Genomic DNA, 17,341 nt, shown 5'->3' with positions numbered 1-17,341 from the left:
AATATTCTGGGTTAAGAAAGGCAGGTGTTTTAATTTCCTTTGATGTTTTAAAAACAACTGAGAATTGTTGAGGGACCCTTGAAAACATTATGGAAAATTCATTTAATCTTCTAGGTGCGTGATGACTTATTTTGGAAGAAGTAGCTGGGACAACAGTCTGTAATCATTTTCCATTCATTCATGCAATATTTGGTATGTGTCTGACGCTGGAAATAATGCAAACATAGTAATTCAGATAATCTCCATTCACCAGGAATTCGTGGATGGGCATAATACAGTTATTTAGTTAAATGCAACCAGATCTGTTTTTCTAAACTTATTCATCTTTAATAAAATAAAATTGAAGTTAAAATAGCTGAAACTTGCACTTACTTCATTCGTTGCCACTTTGTTGGGGGGAACCACAGAAGTGTTAACATATGGTTCTTTGGGTTGGATCATACTGCCCTCTGCTGGCTAATTAACTAAGGACAACCTTAGTTTGGGGATCAGGAAATAATGGTATGGGAACCTACCCTGGTGATTATAGTTCTCTTTTTTTTTTTTTTATCCTCACCCAAGGACATTCTTTCGATATTTTGTTCAGATAGAATGGGAGGGAGAGAGAGGAAGAGAGAGAGAAACATCGACATGAAAGGAACACATCGAGCCGTTGCCACCCACACAACCCAACCAGGGCCAGGGACAAACTGCAACCGAGGTACATGCCCTCAGCAGGAACCGAACGAGGTCTCTCCGGACCACAGGCTGACACTCTAACCGCTGAGCCAAACTGGCCAGGGCTACAGTTCCCTTTTTAAAAGAATTCTGTCTATAAGAGGTGATATGCCATTAACAGGAGCAATGTGAAAAGTAACATTTAAAAAGGAGCCCCTTGCCCTGGCCGGTTTGGCTTAGTGGTTAGAGCGTCGGCCTGCGGTCCTGAGAGACCCGGGTTCGGTTCCCGCTAAGGGCAAGTACCTTGGTTGCAGTTTGTCCCTGACCCTGGTTGGGTCGTGCGGGTGGTAACCACTCGATGTGTCCCTTTCACATCGATGTTTCTCTCTCTCTCTCTCCCTCCCCACTCTATCTGAATAAAAATGAAAAAATGTCCTTGGGTGAGGATAAAAAAAAAAAAAGGAGCCCTAACTGTAACCATACCTAATGACATTTTTTTAATTAACTAATTTTTGTTACAGATGTTTCCCTAATGACATTCTTGATCCAGTGACTTTCATTTTCATTTACTTATTTTGTTAATCCTCACTGGAGGACATTTTTTTTTTATCCTCACCTGAGGACATTTTTGCATTTATCTTCAGATATAGTGGAAGGGAGAGAGGGAGGAAGAGAGACAGAAACACTGATGTAAGAGAGACACATCAACTGGCTGCCACCCACACAACCCCAACCAGGACTGGGGACAAACTGCAACCAAGGTACATGCCCTTAGCAGGAATCAAACCTGGGACTTTCTGGTCTGCAGGCAGATGCTCTAACTGCTGGGCCAAACCAGCCAGGGCTGGAGTATATTTTTTCATTGATTTTTTTTTTTAAGCTAGAGTAGGAGGGAGGGAAGAAGGGAGTGGAAGGAGAGAAACATTGGATATTTTTTCATTGATTATTTATTTATTTATTTATTTAATCCTCACCTGAGGACATTTTTTCCATTTTTTTGTTCAGATAGAGTGGGAGGGAGAGAGAGGAAGAGAGAGAGAGAGAAACATCGACATGAAGGGACACATCGAGTGGCTGCCACCCGCACGACCAACCAGGGCCGGGGACAAACTGCAACCGAGGTACGTGCCCTTAGCGGGAACCGAATCCGGGTCTCTCTGTACCGCAGGCCGACGCTCCAACCGCTGAGCCAAACCGGCCAGGGCTCACTGATTTTTTTAGATAGAGTAGAAGGAGGGGAGTGGAAGGAGAGAAACATTGATGTTAAAGAGACACATAAACTGGTTGCCTCCCACACAACCCTGACTGGGGCTGGGGACGAACCTGCAACCCAGGTATGTGCCCCTGACTAAGAATCAAACCCGCAACCCTTCAGTCCACAGGCTGATGCTCTAATTGCTGAGCCAAACTGGCCAGGGCTTGATCCAGTGACTTTCAGAAACAGGCAAAGAATTTTTAAAACTTGACCAATTTGGAAACCACAGGATATGCCAAGGTAATCCTCAGCAAAATCCAAGTTCTTGTGCTCTTAGGAGCTCTCTAAAGCAATTTCAGTCCTACGCAGCTGGTCCTCTTAGAATTATTTTGGGACTCTTCGGAGTTCATTCATGAGCCAGAGGGCAACACTGAGCAGAGCCAAGGAGCCTGACTGGTGAGTGGCAGCCAAAGGAGTTGGAACGTACATCAGCAGAGTGCTAATGCCCAAGGCCACCTGTTACAGAGGAGAGAAGGCAGTAAGCAAAGCAGGAAATTCAGAGCTGAACAACCAGATACACAAACCTCTATAGTCTCCCATCATAGCACTAAAAAAATATTTTTAATTTCAAAACTAAGTATACTCACAATGATGTAAATTCAAACAAAACAGATAGCCCCCCAAAATTTCTCTTATCTTTCACCCCATCCCAGTTCCCTTTATCAGTGACTATACATTTGTACTTTTGCATAAATGTTTTTAGAAAAACAGTTTTATACTTTAAAAAAATATTGTTCTGTTAGTTGCTTTTTTTCACTTAATATATATCTTGAGATATTATTTTAAACTTCTGTATAGTATCCCACAGTATAAATTTACCATAGTTGTTTATTTAATTACTTAGGTTGTTTTCAACTTTTCACCACAGCAATTCTATAATGAATTTCCTTATAGATATAGCTCTTTGTGCATTAGACTATCTCTAGGGCAGATGCTAATAGGTCAATTTGTTGGGCCAGGGGATCACACATTTAACATTTTAAAAGATATTGCCAAACTGCCCTTTGAAAAATGCCAAACTCATGCTCTCACCAAGGACAATAATAAAGAATATATGAAGGTATCTATTATCTTATACCTGTGCCAATAACTGATTATCTTTTTTTTTTCCAATCTGACAAGCACAAAATGACAGGCACTGTTTTACTCCTCTTTGATCATGAGTGAGACTACACAGCATTTCATATTAACTGACCATTCATTATTCCTCTGGTGAGAATTGTGTATTGATATCCTTATTTTATCTTTGGTTATTCATCTTCTAGTTTAAGTGTTGAAAATATTTTCCCCTAACCTGTTACCTTTCCTTGGCAACCTTGTTTTTGGGGATACCCTCAGGCCAAAACGAAGTGTATACCTGTGTATACGCCACAGCCAGCAGAGTCACTGCGGCCATCTTGGTCCTTCGAGGGAGGGGAATTCTCCGGGACAGGAAGTAGAGCGCTGTAACGGCAGTGACTGAAGTGATTCCCTGCGAGGAGGAAAGAGTCTCATCAAGTGCCAGGAAGAAACGTCCCACCCTCCCGATTTCCGCTCGCCTTCCAGAACCAGTGAGTAACCACCAGGCCCTTTCCTGTCCCGGGCAAAGAACCACCTGCAGCTCCACCTCTGATTACTTCTGGGTCTCCCACTCCTTTTCTGCTGGCCTCTTAAATGCAGGTGTTCCCCAGGGTGCCACCTGAAGTTTCTGCACCTATCACTTTATACACTCTCTCAGCGATCTTAGCCACTTTCCACTGTGGGTGTCCCCCAGGCATGGCTCTCACATTTTAAATCCCTCTTTGCACCCTATTCCTTGTTTTATCCCTACTCTAATCCCGCATTTTTAGAGCAGGGCTGACCCCATCCCATGAGGGTTATTATTTTCCGGGCTGAGAGGAGAGGAGGTGGTAGTGTTGCCAGCTAGTGCTAAAAAGATCTCAGGTCTCGTTTTCATTCCTGCCCCTTCAGAACGAGCATCTGGGACTGGCAACAGGGCCTCCATTCCCCTTCCATGATGGCAACGAGAATGTTTTCCTATTATATCTGTATATCTATTTCACCTCTTTTCCTTTTCAGAGCTGTCCATGATCATTTCAACCAGACTTTGCTTATTCTAAAATGTGTGGCAGGGCGACTGAGCCCACACACGGTGACTTGCGCAGCCCCAGCATTCCGGGATGTCCTCTGGATTCTGTGGGATCACTCTATCCTCTCACACTCCATACCTCAGTCTGATGACATCCTCTCATGTCTAGCTCAGCACTCATCCCAATATTCCCATTTCTGTTGGTTTGTTTTAAGCATGCCCCAGAGAAACTCTGGGATCTCCCTTGATCTTTCCTCATCCTCATTTCTACAGCCAATCTTCTATTTCTTACAACCTCACTTGGATGCATCCTTCTTAAATCCACTCCCGCCACGAAGCCTTGAGCCCCCCTCACCTGCATTACGGCAGTAGCACTACTGCTTCCCACTGGTCTCCTCGCTGCTGATCTTTTTCTGCTCCAATGTGTCATGCAGGCCACCAGGCCAATCTTAACATGACCCGTAGCAGCCCCTTAGTAAACATTAAAAAAAAAGGACACGATGCTCTTGGCTCCTTGGGGTTCTGGCTCAGCTCTGACAGCTCTGTTCTCAGCAACCACTGTCTTTGCACTCTCTTCTCTACTCCTTTTATCTGCTAAAATGACTCTCCTATGTGTGTGCAAAGTTGAGGGAGGTTATCATTTGCCAGATGGTAAAAAACAGATTCAAACTTTGAGAAACTGGCAGTATCCTGAAAGCCAGAATTTGGCTGGAGGGTGTGTTGATAATTAGGAGAAAAATACCCCATCAGAGAACTGGAGCTCAATGTCTTCTGGGAAATAAAAGGAAATCTAGCACCCACTCTGTCCTTCACTGTTGCCATCAGTGCCTAAAACACCCCAAAGCCTGTGACAGGCTCCCTGTGCTCAGGAGCCAGTAATCACCAGCCAGACTTACCAGAATCCGGTGATCAAACTGCACCATGGTGGGATTCTCAAAAACATTCCTCAGGGTGGGGGAGAAGGTAAAGAGGTCCTCTGGGATCCAAGATTCTCCCATCTTGGGGAAGGAGTTATAAACAAGTCCAGCATCCAGTCCTGCCACAAAAGCCCCTGTATGCCAAGGTAAATAGTATTTGTTAAAATGAGAAAAAGAGGCCAAATACTATTCTGACATAGAAAAATTGTGATGTACATCCCAGAATTAAATAAAAGGAAGTACCAGAAAATAATCAATAGAAATATTTACAGTAGGGGTTCTCAAACGGGGAATATACATCACAATCACCATGAGAACTAAAAGAAAAACAACAACAATATCCTCACTTGCTCCTACCCCACGATTCTGGCATGCCTGCCCTGGAGAAGTGAACTAGAAGCTCTGGAGAGAGGCATACTAGTTTGCAAAAATTCCCTTAGGGACCACCCCCCGCTGGAATTACTGATCTATTCTAGAAGTGTTCTTCCTACAGACATCTGCATAATTTACTTCCTCACCTTATCAAAGAGACCTCCCCAATGATCCTATGTGAGACGGCACTCCCCTACCCCACCTCTACCCCTTCCCTTATCATGCTTTATTTTTCTTCACAGCACTGGACACTATCTGACATACTGTTTTTATTGTTTATCTTTTCCCCGAGTGCTCAAAATATGTCTGTTAAATGAACAAAGAAATGGAAAGCAAAACCTTATCAACTAAATCCTGGATAAACACATAAACAGGCTATTCATGAATTACGATCAAATTATTATTTTGATTCCATTATTTATGATTGAATTATTTATGATCAAAGAGGATTCAGGGATGTTTAGATCACATTCCTTATTCTGTAAATGCCATTTATCAAGGTAAAATTCATTCTCTTCCACCAAAAAAAGATGGAGGAGGGTTGGGTAGTTTACTGGTGTGATGGTTTTATTTTAAAGCAGTGCTGTCCAGTAGAACTTTCTGGGATGATGAAAATGTCTGTATCTGCCATCCAATATAATCGCTGCTAGCTACTTATGGCTACTGAGCCCTTGAAATGTGGCTAGTGTGACCAAGGAACTAAATCTGAAATTTCTAGCCCTGGTCGGTTTGGCTCAGTGGTTGGAGCGTCACCCTGCAGACCAGAGAGTCCCGGGTTCAGTTCCCGCTAGGCCCTAGCGGCTAGGGGCACGTACCCACCCCCCCCCAAAATCTGAAATTTTATTTAATTTTAAACAATTTAAGTTTAAATAGAAACATGAGACGAGCGATTACTGTATTGGATAGCACAGTTCTACAGTGAGAGGGGTAGAGGTGTGATTTAAAGAATGAGAAAGATCTGTGTTGGCCTCTTTATCCCGATGAACTCCCTACCTTAGAGAATCTTTGAGGGAAGGCCTTTTACCTGACCCATCATTGTATATGTAATAATAACAGTAATGCTTACATAATAATAACAGCTAATATTTATAAAGCTTTTGCTACATGCCAGGTACTCTTGTATGCACTTCACATGTTCTATTCATACTATTATCATCGCCATTTTACAGACGAGGACACTGAAGACCAGAGGGGTTCCAAAGCTTGCCCAAGGTCATAGAGTTCATTGGTGGTGAAGCCAGGATTGGAGCCTGGGCCGTCTGGATTGAGGCAGATGCTCAATATTTTTGTTTAATTGACTTAAAGAAGGATTTCTGGAAGGGAGAAAGGAACAGAAAACAGAAGGGAAAGATTCAAGGGAGGCTAGTGTGAGAGGGAAATATGAAGATGCAGGAAGAAAGGAAAAAGCATTAGGCAAGAGATCCGACCTGAGAGTGCAATGAAAATAGTGCATCTTGAAGAGTCCTACCTGAGAGAGCTGTGAGGAACACTAGGCCCGTGGTTCCGTGAGCAAATCGTCTCAGCCACAGGAGCTGGCGGGTTTCAGGCAACTACACAGAAAATCCCTCAGGTTAACTGTACTGCAGGAACCACGACAGGCAGCAAAGCTCTCCAAGGCTAAACCCAAGTGACAGTTTGAGGTCAAATCTTCTCTGACCCCTAAACTAGGTTAGGTACTCCCAGCAGATATTCTGTTCTGACATGCCCCATAATTATTAAATTTATACATTTACTGTCTGTCTTCTCTGCTATCCTGTAAGTTTTGTGAAGGCAGGAACTGCCGTCTGTCTTACTACAGTAGTCCAGCCTAGGGCTTGGCATGTAGGTACTCAGTGTATCTATTCAATAACTGAATGACTTGCATTGTTCAGGGAAAAAATGCTTCACCATGGTTGAAATGATGTGGCTTAAGATACAGGACTAGATTTTCATCTTGTGTGTGATATCTAGTGCTCAAATATAATCAGAATCAAAACTGCATAAGCCCTGGCCCGTTTGGCTCAGCGGTTAGAGTGCCCCGGGTTAAGTTCCTGCTAAGGGCACATACCTCAGTTGCAGTTTGTCCCCGGCCCCGGTTGGAGGTCATGTGGATGACAACCAGTTGATGTGTCTCTCTCACCATCGATGTTTCTCTCTCTCCCCCTCCCATTCTATCTGAAGATGAATGCAAAAATGTCCTCAGGTGAGGATTTAAAAAAAAAAAAAAAAACTGCATTAGATGCCTAGAGAGAAAATTCTTGCATTTAGTGTTTTGGTTAAGGTCAAAATTTGTTTTTATTTTTACTATAGCCAACTTCTGATACTAATCAGTGAATCAACAAATATTTATTAAGAACTTTATAAACAGTAACCATAAAGATACAAAAAGATTGCCTGGATATTTTGGCTCAGCAGTTAGAGCGTCAGACCAAGGATCAAAGGGTCTCGGGTTCAATTCCAGTTAAGAGTGCATACCTAGGTTGCAGTTTGATCCCTAGCCCTGGTTGGGGTGGTGCAAGAGGCAACCAATTGATGTGTCTCTCTAACATCAATGTTTCTCTCTCTTTCTTTGTCCCCCTCCCACACTATCTGAGGATAAATGGAAAAATATAGTTGGGTAAGGATTAAAAAAAAAAAGATACAAAAAGGTTAAGTCAGAGTGCTGCCCTCAAATGCTTTACAATCTAGTAGGTGAAGAATTAGGTGTCGCCCTGGCCGGTTTGGCTCAGCGGTTAGAGCATTAACTTATGGTCGAGAGAGACCTGGGTTCAGTTCCTGCTAAGGGCACACGTACCTGGGTTGCAGTTTGTCCCCGGCCCTGGTTGGGTTGTGTGGGTGGCAGCCACTCGGTGTGTCTCTTTCATGTCGATGTTTCTCTCTCTCTCCCTCCCACTGTATCTGAACAAAAAAATGGAAAAATGTCCTTGGGTGAGGATTAAAAAAAAAAAAAAGAATTAGGTGTCATTGCTAAGATTCTGTAGCCCAGTATGACGGTGCTGTCAAATAATTTCCTGTGATGATGGAAATGTTCTACTGTATTATCTGTGCTGCCCTCAATATGTGGATAATAACTTAAAACAAGGCTAGAGCAACTTAAAATTAAATAAAAGGTTAATTTTATTTAAAGTTGAAGTAAATAATAAGTTCATTTAAAGTTAATTTTATTTAATATTAATTCATTAAAATTTAAATAGCCACATGTAGCTAGTTAGCTACCATGTTGGATAGCATAGTTCAACTATAGGTTTGATTATCATCTCAAATTCTTTCTGTAATTAGTGGAATATAAATAAATTTTAAAAAGAGAAAAACAATTAATGGATAATTTAAAAGTCATTGGTAACCTTTAAGAGTACCATTTCAGTAGGGACTGTGTGGGAATGTGTGTATAATTAAGTGTGTAGGTGAATGTATGGGTGTATATGGATAGGGGTGGGTGGGGAAGCCAGATGACAAGAACTGAAAAGAAGGAATGGGTTGTCAGAATGTACAGTGATAGATATAGGCAATTCATTTTTGAATTTTGGCTTTGAAAGTAAGGAGAACAGGAATTATTCAGATATGAACTTGTCTACTATACCAATGTTTCAGGTCCATCTGGCTTCCCTGTGGGGTGACTACCAAGTCAACATCTCCTGTCCTTATTGGGATCCAGGCCACCGGCTCCAAGTACGTATTGCATGATTCTACTAGAGAGTCCTACTGCCATCCCAAAATCTACTCCATGAACAGATTATTAAGATCAACCATGACTTCAATACCCAAAATATTATTCATTAAAAAAAAAAAAAATTCAGCCCTGGCCGGTTTGGCTCAGCGGTTAGAGCGTCGGCCTGCGGTCCTGAGAGACCTGGGTTCGGTTCCCGCTAAGGGCGCGTACCTCGGTTGCAGTTTGTCCCCGGCCCTGGTCAGTTGTGTGGGTGGCAGCCACTCGATGTGTTCCTTTCACGTCGATGTTTCTCTCTCTCCCTCCCACTCTACCTGAACAAAAAATGGAAAAATGTCCTCCGGTGAGGATAAAAAAAAAAAAAAAAAAATTCATTAAAAAAAAAAAGCCTAGAAAAAACATTAATCAACTTACTGAGAAAATACTTTCAGGCAAGATCCCTAAGGTTTACTGTATTGTTCGACTTGATGAATGGCAGGTCCCCATCTAAAGAACAACCAACCCAGCATGGCCCCTGTGCACCACAAGGCCAGAAACCGCTCTCGTTCTGGCCTTTCTCCCTTGCCGTCTACCATCCCTCTGGGAGTCAGAAGTAGAAGGGTTGGGATATTTGTAACCCAGTAGAAGGATTGGTTCCCCTTCCCACTTTTTCTAAAATTTGTGTTTTCGCCTTTCCCAATAGGCAATGCTGACAAAATATTCAGCTCCTATACTATTTCTCCTTTGAATGAGTTGTTCCAGCTCAAAAGAATGACTGCACATTTACTCTGCAGTCCCAAAGTTCAGTGCTCCTCTAAGCTTTGGTAATATCTAGTTTCTGGTAAACTGAGGGAATGCGTACATCTTGACATAACTTCCTATCAGAACCAGAATCACCGTTTCTCGGCCCTGTCGGCATCTGTGCAGATGTGGTAACAATGTCCACTGACTTCACCTTGTGCTGAGGAAGCAGCAGTGAGAGCGAGGTCCACAAGCTGGCACAATAAAGAACAAGGGCTGATCCTAGGTGGGCAGCGAGGCGGTACTGACTGACCCGAGGGATGTCATGAGAATCTGGTTTTTCTTCTAATCCACTTTTCACCATGTACCACCCCAAAAGACCCTAGAACCAACAAGAGAAAAAGCAAATAAAACAAAGTTGAAACTGTTTATTCAACTTTACTCTCTGAGCAAGTTACTTATCAATTGTCAAGCGCACCGCCTACCTGACCCCTCCTTTCCATACCCCTCCCATATCCTCATATCCCAGGAAATAGGACCTGCCCACATTTCCACATACAGCACCATAAATATTTAACTGCTGATTAGATTAACATTTTATTGAAGTGTAAGTCGAATACAGAAAAGTATACAAAAGCTTATCTGTGGGCAAAACCTTACATATACCTGACATGATTTAACATTATGTAAACCAGTGAAATAGGAGAATAAAACGAGAGCTGTTTCTATAAAAACTAGACTGAATGTTTTGGAAAGCTTGAGAAAGATTAAAAACAACTACTGTCAAGTTAGGTGGGAACAGAAAATTGTAAAAGCTTTGTGGGAGATAAAAATCTGTAAAGCTTTCCAGTCAGACTGCTTTGCAAGTACCTAAGTTCTCACTCCTCTTTAAGGAAAATGAAATACAATGATAGTTTATGGGGGTGCAAGAGATCAGATTGAACTCCAATCAGAGTACTAAAGAACAGGCCTTAGCTCTTCATTAAAAAATAAAGGTAATGAAAGGACATGTTTATAAGTTTAATGTATGTATTATTATTCTTTGATTTCCTGCTTTTACTGAATTTTTCAAGTAACTCAAACTAATGTCAGTTCCAATCATATAAGATATAGCCTATTCTCCCCCACCCTGCCAAGCCAACAGAATCATGTCAAAAGCTGGGATTCTCCCACTTCTAAATATATGCTCCTCAGGGAATCTTTTGGGCATTCTCTCCCCCTTTGTGACTACCCTGGATGTTCTAATTATCTTGATTTCATCTGCAGAGGACACTGGAAGATGGGAGTAGAAAGTATGATTTGCTGGCCCTCACTTTCTTTTTTCCATACCCTATTTGTCATCTTCAGTTTTATGCCACCCTGAGAGTCTGTCTTAGGGGAATTTTTTTTTTCTCTACTAAAACAAATTTTCATTTTGTTTCAACCCCTCCCCCCCGTTTCTATTAGACTTTTATTAATGTCTAATTCCTTATTATTTGTTTCTATTGCCTATATTACATCTCTTCCATCTCCCTCATTTCCTTCGATTTGGTTAATTTAATTTAGAATTTAAATGAACTCACTTCCTCCTGATCAAAGTTTACTTCTTTGGTGCTATGGTACTCTTCCTTAGGACCTGTATACTTTGCCCAAATACTCATGTGTCTTCGCTAATACTCCTTTTCTTGGCTCCTAGCCTCAGAGTCATTCAACATTCTTTTCCTTAAGGGGAATTCGACTTATGTAATTTTAACCACCATTGGTACATACTTGAGTATCTCTCAGCCACATCTATATTTTAAGATCCCTCATCCTACAAACTGTTTCTCTCTTTTGGAATTTTCCTATTTGCTTTTGTAGCCATTCTACCATAGGGATCCCAGTTCTCCATAGAGCAGGCGCGTTAGAAAAAGGGAAGAGATGATAACCCAGGAGAGCCACGGTGGGAAACTAATTCTTGTGACACAAAAATATATTTACTGAGTGCTTGTGATTCCAGGCACTAACCTAAGTACTTTATATGCATGATAACATTTAATATTCATGCAACCTAAACAGTAGGCACTATTATTATCTCTATTTATAGGTAAGGAAAGCATAGCCTACAGAGATTAGAACTTACCCTACTAAGTGGTAGAGCTGGGCCTTGAAGCCAGGCATGTGGGCACTAAAATTCACTCTCGCATACTCTATTATAAAATTACTTCCTTAAAAACAATGCCAACTAGGAAGCTCTTGGGAGCATGTGTCTCAAACTTCAATAAATCTCACCTGGAAGCACACCAGGCCACAGAGGGCAAGAACACGGCCTTTCATGCTGCGGCTGAGCCAGCCCTTTCTCCAGAAGTAGGCTGCAGGCAGGATGTATGCAAGGCCTACAAGGCGACCCCACATTCGGTGTGAGTACTCCATATACCAAATGAACTTGAATTCTGCCAATGTCATATCATGATTCAAGCTGGGTGAAACAGGAAGTCAAAAAATAAGACAGTGGAAACCTCCATCTCATTTTTATTTCCCAATGGAATGCAGGAACATTCTCAGTCTTGAAGCTTGATAGGTCTGCCCTCTTCCTCATCAATGAACTCAGGATCACTTTGGAATTAGAGGTTTAGAGTAGAAGCTCACTAAACATAACTGAGCCAAATATCAAGAAATAACGGAATCTAATTATTCTGACATGTTTAGATAAGCAAAAGATTGAATGGATCTCGTGGGATTTTTATCTAATTTTCTATAATATGTACTTACATTTTAAAATATATTTTTATTGATTATTTAGATGGGAAGGGAGAGAGGGAAAGAGAAAAATCAATAAGAGAGAAACATCAATGAGAGAGAAACATCGATTGGCTGCCTCTTCCATGCCTCACACTGGGAATCGAGCCAGAAACCTGAGCATATGCTCTGACCGGGAATTGAACTGGGACCTCCCAGTCCATGGGAGGACACTCAATCCACTGAGCCACACTGGCCAGGCTATAATACTTACATTTTAAATTCTGGAAATTGCTGGTATTTTTGGAATTCTGCTTCCCATTCATCTTGGCTTGTAGGTGGCTTCATCTCCTTTATTAAATGCCAGTCTACCATTGAGAGCCCAGATTCTGTCAACCTTAGGAAAGGAAAGAAATTTGAGTGAGTGTGTGTGCGCGCGCACAAGTGTGCAGGCGAACAATTCTGGATTACCCATAAATGGTTTACGGCAACAAGCTGATCTGAATATACCCTCTAAAGGTAAACACATCGTTTCATTTTTTCCTCTCTGACACATTCCTCTTCTCTTACTGCTTAGAATTTTGAAAGAAACAGTAAAATCAACCCTTAGACCAAAGAAATTTGCCCTAAATGCATAACCAACTTTATTTATACAAGGAAAAGAGATTTGACATAGGTATAAAACATTTTAGGTTGAGTGAGTTTGGAGATAGTAACAACCCAAATTTGTCAGTTCCCATAGCAGCCTATATGACACAGTATTCTGAAATAAGGGCACAGGGAATGTGGAGAGAATTTGAGAACACATACTTTATTAAAACCAAAATTATTTTTACCACAAGGAGTTAGGGTTCCTAAAGTAAAAGGCTGATTTTAGGCCTGAGGTAGGAAATGTACAGGAAGAACCTGGAACATCTTATCCAGAAATACTAGGATCCTGTCAAAATGACTCTGGAGCCCTGGCTGGTTTGGCTCAGCAATTAGAGCATCAGCCTGTGGACTGGAGAGTCCCGGGTTCGGTTCCCGCTAAGGGCACGTACCTTGGTTGCAGTTTGTCCTCGGCTCCAACAGGGTTGTGTGAGTGGCAACCACTCGATGTGTCTCTCTCACATCCATGTTTCTCTTTCTCTTCCTTCCTCTCTCCCTCTATCTGAAGATAAATGTAAAATATCCTCAGGTGAGGATAAAAAAAAAAAAAAAAAAAGACTCTGGAGTCAATTTGAGAGGTTCTCACTGACTAGAGATGGGACAATTTATTTTTTTTAAATCCTCACCCAAGGACACTTTTTTTTCATATTTGTCGTCAGGGGAGATAAAAAAAGAGAGAGAGAAATATCGATGCAAGAGAGACACATCGATTGGTTGCCTCCCACATAACCCTGACCAGGGCCAGGGACTAAACCACAACCAAGATAGTGCCCTTGACCGGAATCGAACCCGAGACTCTTTGGTCCACAGGCCGACATTCTACCACTGAGCCAAACCGGCCAGGGCAAAGATGGGACAATTTGAGCAAACCATCATCAGTGCAGTGGATTGAACCATACCAAGTATGAGCTCATAATGATACTTAAAAATTCACTTTATTGGCTACCTTTGGAGGGTACTTGGGAACCAATTTATTTATTTTGAAAACTGGTAAATAACGGGAAAGAATCAAGTATGTATCCTGCCTTTCCTATATACCCTGTACCTTACAATAACCCAATTGTTGATAAGAGAAAGTTTCTCTTTAGAGCTGAGCTACTAGAATATTACAATTTTGCAACTCTAATGAAATAACGGATCTAGGCAATAATCATCAATGGTGGTTGACATCTCTAATAGACAACAGATATTTATAAATGTTATAATCACCTATGAAGTATTTGCCCCCTGCCCCAACCTAAATCTGATCAAGCAATAACCCGTTTACAGGAAATACAGGGGACAATGGGGCTTGTTAACCACAATATGCAATCAGGAAAAGCCAGACTGGGAAACTCTATAGGACACATGATTTGGATTTCTTCAACAAAAAACTTCAGAGATGGGGCTTGGGGGAGGATTAAAGAGACCTAAGAGGCATATGAACTAACTATAAGGTATGGAACTTATCTGGGTTTAATTCAAACTAACTGTACAAAACATTCTGAAACAAATTTGAACTCTGATTATGGGGGAAATATACACAATGTACAGCTAACAGTTAAGATCTAAACCAGTTCTTTGTGAAGTACTCCTATAAAAAAAAATCTAAACTGTTCTATGTCAGGGCAAACTATCAGACATATTCCCTCTTTAGGCCTCAGTTTCTGCATTTGTAAAATGAAGGATCTAGACATGATTCCTAGGATCCCTCCCCCTTGGTCAGCTGTGCCTCCACTGATGACCCAAACAGCTGACACACTATTACTCACGAGCAAATTACTCACCTCGTTACTCCACCAAGAATAACTGCTCCAGCCACTGTTCCACTGCAGACCAAGAGCCATCGGCCCACCACCCGCTCAGCAGCCTGTGAGGGAAGGGATACTGTACCCCTTCCAGATTGTAAAGCTACTTCAGAGATTGTGCTGTATTGCCCTGGCCTCAAGAGGCTCCTGATTCCACAGCTGCAGCCACACTAAGAATCAAGACAGATAAATTACAACTGGAGAAAGAAGGAAAGACTTCATTCCACTGCTACTCACACTCAATCCCACTCTGGAGGTGAGTACTCCGTATGGCAACATCTCTTCTGCTACTTCCCGGGTAAATCATCTCTTTACTGGATCTCTGCATCCACCTTCCAAATGGTTTTCCTGCCTCTAGTCTTGGCCTCATTCCAATCCATCCCCATAATACATGAACCTTCTAGTCTCTGCATACTTCCCCAGACTTCAGTCTACACCTAGACATGGGTTACTTTCTTTCTTCTGTGGGTCTTTAAATAAGATTTCTCTCTGATTGGGACACTATTTGTCCCCTGATTGAAAATACAGACCTACCCCGTTTTATTGCACTTCAATTATTGCGCCTTGCAGATATTGCATGTTTAAAAAGAAAATTGAACGTTTGTGGCAACCCTGCCTTGAGCAAATTGAAAACCTCCTGCAAAGTATTCACCATTCTGGATGCCATTTAGAACATTCGTGATTCATGGGAAAAGGTGAAAATATCTACATTAACAGGAGTTTGGAAGAAATTGACTCCAACCCTCATGGATGAGACCGAGGGACTCAAGCCTTCAGTGGAAGAAATAACTACAGATGAAGTAGAAATAGCAAGAAAACTGGAATTAGAATTTGAGCCTGAAGATGTGACTAAACTGCTATAACCTCATGATAAGACTTTAACACATGAGGAACTGCTTCTTATGGATGAGTAAAGAAAGTGGTTTCTTGAGATGGAATCTACTCCTGGTGAAGATGCTGTGAAGATTGTTGAAATGACAACAAAGGATTTAGAATATTACGTAAACTTGGTGCTAAAGCGGTGGCAGGGTTTGAGTGGATTGGCTCCAATTTGGAAAGAAGTTCCACTGTGAGTAAAATGCTATCAAACAGCATCTCGTGCTACGGAGAAATAGTTCTCATAAAAGTAAGTCAATCAGTGCAGCAAACTTCGCTGTTATTTTAAATAATTGCTACAGCCACCCAACCTTCACCCTGATCAGTCAGCAGCCATCAATAAATATCAAGGCAAGACCCTCCACCAGCGAAAAGATTATGACTCACTGAAGGCTCAGATGATGGTCACCAGTTCTCAGCAGTAAGGCATGTTTAAATTAAAGTATGTACATTGTTATTTTTTTTAGAGATAATGCTATTGCACACTTAATAGACTACATATAATGTAAATATAACTTTTATATGCACTGGGAAACAAAAAAATTCATGTAACTCGCTTATGCGATATTCACTTTACTGCAGTGGTCCAGAACTGAACCTGCAATATCTCCGAGGTATGCCTGCAATACCTACTGCAGACCTCAGCTTAGATGTCACCTTCCCTGGGAAGTGTTCCCAGATTATTCTAGGTCTGCAACAGGTTACTCTCAGTGCACTTTACCTCAACACACTTCAGGTTCCTCTCTATTTCCCACTAAACTATGAGCTGTAGGACAACAGTGTCTGGTCCCTTCCCTCTTGCTTCCTTTGTTTCAAACACAGTTCCCCTACCTAACAAGACCTTAATAAAGATTTACTAAATGGATTATAAATAAATAAACTGTGGCTTCCTCCAGGGCAGTAGCCTTTTAGTATTTATCTTTTGCTTCCCATTTCCTAACACAGAATAGTCACTCAGTACTGTAATTATTAGTTGAGGGGATACACGCCTTCTTCTGACTCTATCCCTGGGAGTCAAAAGACCATATCTGGTTTCCTGCTTCTAATTAAGTAACTTTAGACAACTTAAATTAAGCCTCAATTTCCTTCTTTGTAGAAGGGAGTTATAATCCCTACCCCTTTTTGGCAAAAGTCAAATATTTCGGTAAAATTTACTGAGCTTTTACTTTGTGCTAAGCGCTTGATGTATATTAAATTTAATCCTTCCAGCAATCTTATGAGCTAAGTACTGTTATCCCCATTTTTACAGATGGGTAAATTGAGGCACGGAATGGTTACCTAATTTGGCTAATACAACAACTAGTAAATGGTAGGTCCAGCTCAGAAACGCAGGGGCCCTGGAAGCAAGAAAATACGTTTTGAATTCTAAGGATCTACGGATACGTGACAGGGACGATCCGTGATCTTTCTCCAGGCTCTTTCCCCCCACGCCGCTTCCGCGACTCAGGAGTCCGCTGCGGTGCGGTACCTGCGTTCTAGGCGCTGCCCTGGGAACCAGGAGTCGGAGACACGGGCTCCCCATCAAGGCCTTCAAGGGCGGAAAGAGTAACCGCTGCATACTGAGGACAGTGCAAGGCCGCCACCTCCACACCCCAGCACCCTGCAGGCTCCCCTTTCGGCTTCAGAAAGGCGAGGCACTGCCCAGTCGCACACAGCGGCTCCTCCTCCTGAGAAGGCGGGGTGAGCAGTGACTGCGCC

General features: G+C 41.9%; 1 protein-coding gene and 1 long non-coding RNA gene across 2 annotated transcripts; one reads left to right on the top strand and one right to left on the bottom strand.

Annotated features, from left to right (window-relative positions):
- Nucleotides 1-2,023: 2,023 nt before the first annotated feature.
- On the bottom strand, nucleotides 2,024-17,305 carry LOC118632422 (cytochrome c oxidase assembly protein COX15 homolog). Its single transcript, XM_036265524.1, has 9 exons — nucleotides 17,112-17,305; nucleotides 14,747-14,937; nucleotides 12,607-12,729; nucleotides 11,886-12,072; nucleotides 9,850-10,017; nucleotides 6,738-6,819; nucleotides 4,877-5,031; nucleotides 3,270-3,383; nucleotides 2,024-2,368 (listed from the first exon to the last, which is right to left on the bottom strand). Exons 1-9 carry the CDS (start codon nucleotides 17,199-17,201, stop codon nucleotides 2,237-2,239), a joined length of 1,242 nt encoding a protein of 413 aa, XP_036121417.1. The 5' UTR covers nucleotides 17,202-17,305; the 3' UTR covers nucleotides 2,024-2,236.
- On the top strand, nucleotides 3,035-8,963 carry LOC118632424. Its single transcript, XR_004960025.1, has 3 exons — nucleotides 3,035-3,124; nucleotides 3,251-3,462; nucleotides 8,840-8,963. It is a non-coding gene; the product is annotated as an uncharacterized LOC118632424 (long non-coding RNA).
- Nucleotides 17,306-17,341: the final 36 nt, after the last annotated feature.

Source organism: Molossus molossus, unplaced genomic scaffold (assembly GCF_014108415.1).
Source record: "Molossus molossus isolate mMolMol1 unplaced genomic scaffold, mMolMol1.p scaffold_m16_p_17, whole genome shotgun sequence".
NCBI classification, from domain to species: Eukaryota; Metazoa; Chordata; class Mammalia; order Chiroptera; family Molossidae; genus Molossus; species Molossus molossus.
Note: the sequence above shows the minus strand (reverse complement) of the source record. Positions and strands in the feature narration are given on the sequence as shown.

Excerpts from the sequence above, each read along its gene's own strand:
- LOC118632422 (XM_036265524.1), bottom strand. The coding sequence starts at position 17,201 with ATGCAGCGGTTACTCTTTCCGCCCTTGAAGGCCTTGATGGGGAGCCCG. Across the intron at positions 12,730-14,746 it reads ATTCTTGGTGGAGTAACGAG|GTTGACAGAATCTGGGCTCT; the intron begins GTGAGTAATTTG and ends TCCTTTCCTAAG. Across the intron at positions 10,018-11,885 it reads GTGGCCTGGTGTGCTTCCAG|GGTCTTTTGGGGTGGTACAT; the intron begins GTGAGATTTATT and ends TGTTGGTTCTAG.